The 5,235-nt window shown below is 33.9% G+C and overlaps 1 protein-coding gene across 1 annotated transcript; it reads right to left on the reverse strand.

Moving 5' to 3' along the window:
• Positions 1–1,124: 1,124 nt before the first annotated feature.
• On the reverse strand, positions 1,125–4,780 carry LOC113240465 (cathepsin K-like). Its single transcript, XM_026477778.1, has 3 exons — positions 4,154–4,780; positions 2,105–2,231; positions 1,125–1,206 (listed from the first exon to the last, which is right to left on the reverse strand). Exons 1-3 carry the CDS (start codon positions 4,764–4,766, stop codon positions 1,125–1,127), a joined length of 822 nt encoding a protein of 273 aa, XP_026333563.1. The 5' UTR covers positions 4,767–4,780.
• Between the last annotated feature and the right edge of the window lie 455 nt (positions 4,781–5,235).

Here is a 5,235-nt window from a genome sequence, read left to right on the forward strand (position 1 = left end):
ATTGCAATAAAACGGCAATTTCATACTTTAACCCCTAATATATATTGTGTACGCATGTATTTATGTACGTAAAGTTTATTTAGGTTTATATTTCAGCCATATTTATATTGTCATCATTGATAATTATATTTACACTTTTTTAAATAAATTAATAGCACAATACTGTCCCGCAGACTTAGTTTATTCACTACAGCTAGGGTTGGCTGGAAGAGATCTCTTCTAGAGATAAGCACACCTTTGTAATGTCTTCTGTAACTTGTAATTTTTAATGTCATTTATTTGTGCAATAAAGAATAATTTTTTATTGAACTGATATTCAATTATATTTTAGGTGAAATTATTCCACTATATAGTTATAATTATTAATACAAAGATGGAACACTCAGAAACAATTCTTTCAATCCGGCCGGATTCGACATTTCAGAGTTTCCTTTATTTTGAAACTATAAAAAGTATATTTTTGTTCAAATTTTAGTAGCTCTTAGGAAAGTTGTAATATAACAATGGCTGTTACAAAAGACTGCTTATCTCTAATAAAAAAAAAAAACATTTTGTATAAAACTTTGCTTGATGTAATTTTATACATTTCCTTTTAATATTAAAATGAATTTTACGATGATATTTATTAAACAACGTACTAAAATGGCCCTCGAAGTTTCGGTCTCACAGACTGTGCGCGGGTATACATATGTGTTACACTATTCTGCGCGGGCATAGGAAGGTTAAGTAGAGAGACAAAACAAAGTGAGAATGACGAGGCAAAGAAATTAAAGAACGATTCAAAATTTGAAAATAAGTGGAACCAGAGCAAAGGTGATAAAAGGGGGGGAAGACGATGGAGGAGGTCGCATCGCCACAAAATTATCGCTATATATTTTACATGACCTTAGGGTATCTAAAATACGTTTTTCATAAATACTTGCATGGGCCTAAGGCAATATATTTAATACATTTTAATGTGCATTGGCCGGTTTGCGCTTTTCGTAATTTGCTTTTACTTAGGAGGTTAAATAAAAAGAAAACCACTTTGAGATCAGTCCATCCGTTTGGAAGATACGAAACTACAGAGAGACATCTCTTTTTCACCTCTCTTTTTAGATCAGAGGTTAAAAATAAAGAATTTCTTACTTGCATTCATGTTGCTTTGCAGTGTAGGGTTCGTAGTTGTGGTACTTGAGAACACCACCTAATTTAGTGACGATGAAACTAAAAAAAAAAACCGTATTTTTAGACGCGATTAGTGCTATAATAGCAATTGGCTGTCTAATTTTGTAAAAACACTGCTGACGTTGAGTAGAGAAAAAACCTAGTTTACAATCTTTTCTATCGGGTATATCTCGGGGAGTGTGCGCAGGAACTTTTTAATTTAGTTCCACCCTTATCGTTCCTCCTTCGGTCGACTAGAAGGTCCGGAACACTCCATCTTTATGTCGTTGATATACCACCTATTCACACTAAGCGCTTTGCTTCCTTCTTTCTGATGCATACGGCAAAGGTATGAACACTCTACAACATCTGTGTTTACCGAAAAGTACAATTTGGGGCTATTCAAGGCTAGAGTGAATAGGCATTTTTTTAGGCAAACGCGTACCATCGTCTGTCACATCGTCGCTTAACATCAGGTGAGATTGTGGCCAAGGGTGTGTCTATTATATATTTAAAAAAATCTCGTTTCCTTTAGTAAATAATAATAATAACGTGCACTCTTATAACCCCGCACTAAGGAAACCCTGTATCGGGGATGCCATGGACACACACATAGACAACTACAAATCACAGCCAAACTCACGAGAGATATGAATGTAGGCTGTTACAAATGTTTCTTCCGGACCGGGAATCGAACCCGGGACCTCTGCATGGCCGTCCAGCCTGGCATCCATTCGGCCACTGAGGCAGTAAATATCTATGTTGACTGCATGTGCGTGAACATTAGCAACGTCAGACAAATTTAGCTGATCTCATTTTGAACTTACTTATTAACAGGTTAAATATAATAATATCAAAAACGTAAACAAAGACTCCATCAGCAAAATTACTAGAATTTCTGTGTTAGTTTCCAAAAATAATTTATCTGTTTTCATGTGAATAAAAACGTCATCAATACCTGAAAACACTGAGCAAAGAGGCTCCACCGCGGCAGCCGCCGCTGTCGGAGTCACAATCTATTAAGAATTGCTCCGATAATACGTATTCTTTGTTCAAGTAGATCTTCAGCATGCTCTCTATGTTTGCTGCACAGACAACGGAACAGGGTTTTGTAATTTATAATTAATTAATTAATAAATCCATTTGAAACTTTCATAAAAAGAATTAATCATTTCATAATTGTATGAATGAAATACTGGCAGTCAGATCCAAAGATGCAAAAGGAAACTTTTACAGAACCTTTTCAGGAAGCCCGTCATAAACGGTGGTAATTCGAGGTTGTAGCTACGTAAACTTTGAAATGCAACTCAAATAATTTTTATTTCATGGACAAACAAATTACACTTGAAATTATCACGTTGATTAAACTCTACTGATCATTCCTAAGGCCGATTCTCCTTAGCCGCTTACGCGATGCGCTCCTCCTACCGCAAAATGGCGGCTATTTGGTTTCGCAATATAGAAAAGGATTCAGTTTAAATACAAGTTTTTATAAATAAAAATTATAATTCTGCATTGCTAAATAAATACCCTCCGTACTACCAACAAAACATCTCAAATAAAATGCAATAATACACCGCAAATCCTGGACTTAAAAAGCACTAATGAAATTTTTGGTGTACTTGGATCAATATGATAATATTCCGTTTGAGTGGTTCTAACGTTTACCATGAAATTACTCCTTAAAGTATAGTTTATAAACATTTATATTCAGGGTAAACTTAAAAAACGCTACTTACGGTATGTTTTCAATAAGTAAACACCGAAATCACCAGCCCAAACAATAACACACACGATTGTCGTGACGTATTTTTGAAGTCGTTTATTTTTTTTTAATGACAGACCTAGGCATTAAAAACTTTATAGTTTGCTAGAGTAGTTACCGAAATAGCAATTAGTATTAGTTCTTTTACCTGTTATAACTTCGATATCCGATAAATCGGTATAAAATCATCACCGGCACCTCTAGGTGTGGTATGCGTCTACGGCTGCATGTATCGCGTGAGCGGTTAAAAAATGAGTATAAAACTCTAGAGGTTGCTCTTAGTAATACACATTTGTATTCGTTTATCAGTTACAATAATATTTATTTCAAATATGATCGATCAAGAGAACTCAGAAGGGCTAAACAGGTCATTACTATAGCTTTTTGTCATCCAAGCACGTAAAAGCTGTACAATAATCTTTAAAGATTTTGTTTCTCTATAGGTTTAAACCTAGTCTAATCTAATCGCAAATTTTGAATATCCAAGATTCAAGTGCGATATGCAATGATATGATACTAGATTGTTTGGGTCTACGGAAGATAGTAGATAAAAAAAATAACGCACACACTGAACATAGTCCCTGTTGAATATAAGGTTAAGAAAACTTTAAAATAATGTTTTTATTATATAGAAATAAAATGCTCGTTACGCTTGTACAAATTTTGGAAGAGAGAGAAATGGCCACCGGTGTTGACCACAACAAAAATTACCAGTGTTGCTACAATAAGACTAAAAATATTTACTATTTTATTCATATTAATATTATTATACAAATAAACTAAAATTAAACTAAGCTTTTATTTCTGTACTGAACAGTCCCTCACTAGGGAAACCCTGTGTCGCGGGTGCCATAGACACACACATAGACAACCACAAAATACATTCTCAAATCAAATTAAACTCACGAGAGAAATAAATGTAGACCATACAAATATTTCTCCCGACCTAATCGAATCTGGGACCTCTGCGTGGCAGCAGTGGTAACCGTTCGGCCACAAAGGCAGTTAAAATTTAGTTAGAATTTAGATTGACGCTTTCACTTACTCTCTCGCCCCATATCTGTTATATCTAGCCCGCTACTGAGTGACTATGTATTCTGTGTGGTCCTATTGGCAAATGTATGACCCTTAAGTGAATTATTATAATTTTATCTGAATAATCTTCTCTTACTAGAATTTCACTTACAATTAATTTTTGGTTATACGTTTAATTAAGTAACTCATGTCTTCACTGCAACTTACCAACCGCACTAAAAGCCCAGCATGCTTGGCATCTTTGCTGATCTTTTACTGGAGACACTGCCTTCTGGTCTCTCCAATCGAAGTAATCTGGAGGTGCACTATTGTGTACAGGCATTGGTAGACCAGTGCTTCTTTTATCAACTTTGCTGGCAAGGCCAGTCATATTACCAAGATTATCAATATTCCATGTAATATTTACTTTATAGCTAGGTATGTAAATTCGATTTTTTATGTCTTCAGAATTCTTAGATATTGTTTTTGTAAAATCACACGTGTTTCTTGAATGCGTCGTTTTGTTTATTTTACGTTTAGAGTCTCGAGTTTGTTCTTCTAGTAATTCAGTAAACCTTACTTTCTTCACAGCTGGAATGGTCTCTGTTTTCTTCTCCTCTTTAATGTTTGGTTGTTTGGAGCGTTTATTATTTTCTCTAACTACATGTTCTCCTGTGTTGTTCTTAAATTTAAATTTTGTTAAGTCAATTAAATTTGTGCTTTTAAATAATTTTGGCATTACATTGTTATCTTCAATAGAATATTTTTTTAAATATTCTTCCTGGCAAGAACTAGAAATTAGAAACAAAAGTACACTCGCAAAGAAAATTGTACGCAACATTTTCGATTAAATATAAAAGGCTGTTTCAAGACTCACCTTTTAAATTGTCATTTTATAATCCTTTCGGAGCTATTTGTACGATGTCAGGTTTACAACTTTTTTATTGCTGTTTTTTTATTTAAGCGCTTCAGCACCGAGTGTCGGGCATTCCTGAGAGCATTTATATTATTTAAATCCGACGTTAAAGGTTATTTATTACTTGTGTTTATCTGTTTGAATGCTGATGTTTTTATGAGGAAACTTAATTTTTATGACTCTTGAATGTTTCATTTTATTGTCGCTTTCCTTTGCCTTACAGTAGTTATTCGTTAATTGTTATTGTTATGGAGTACAACAAATCGTAGCCTTGGTATAATAAAGGCACAAGTGAACATACGTCATAAGTTCTTTTACCACACGAAAATCATAAAAATAATACAAATTACATGAAACAAATTATGTGTAATGTGAAATTTCATAACGTAAAATA

Source organism: Hyposmocoma kahamanoa, unplaced genomic scaffold, assembly GCF_003589595.1.
Source record: "Hyposmocoma kahamanoa isolate Upper Pololo Valley unplaced genomic scaffold, ASM358959v1 138, whole genome shotgun sequence".
In the NCBI taxonomy this organism is placed as follows: Eukaryota; Metazoa; Arthropoda; class Insecta; order Lepidoptera; family Cosmopterigidae; genus Hyposmocoma; species Hyposmocoma kahamanoa.

Coding starts and splice junctions, on each gene's coding strand:
- LOC113240465 (XM_026477778.1), bottom strand. CDS start 4,766: ATGTTGCGTACAATTTTCTTTGCGAGTGTACTTTTGTTTCTAATTTCT. Junction 2,232..4,153: donor CTGGGCTTTTAGTGCGGTTG/GTAAGTTGCAGT, acceptor TTGTCTGTGCAG/CAAACATAGAGAGCATGCTG. Junction 1,207..2,104: donor TCTTTGCTCAGTGTTTTCAG/GTATTGATGACG, acceptor TTTTTTTTTTAG/TTTCATCGTCACTAAATTAG.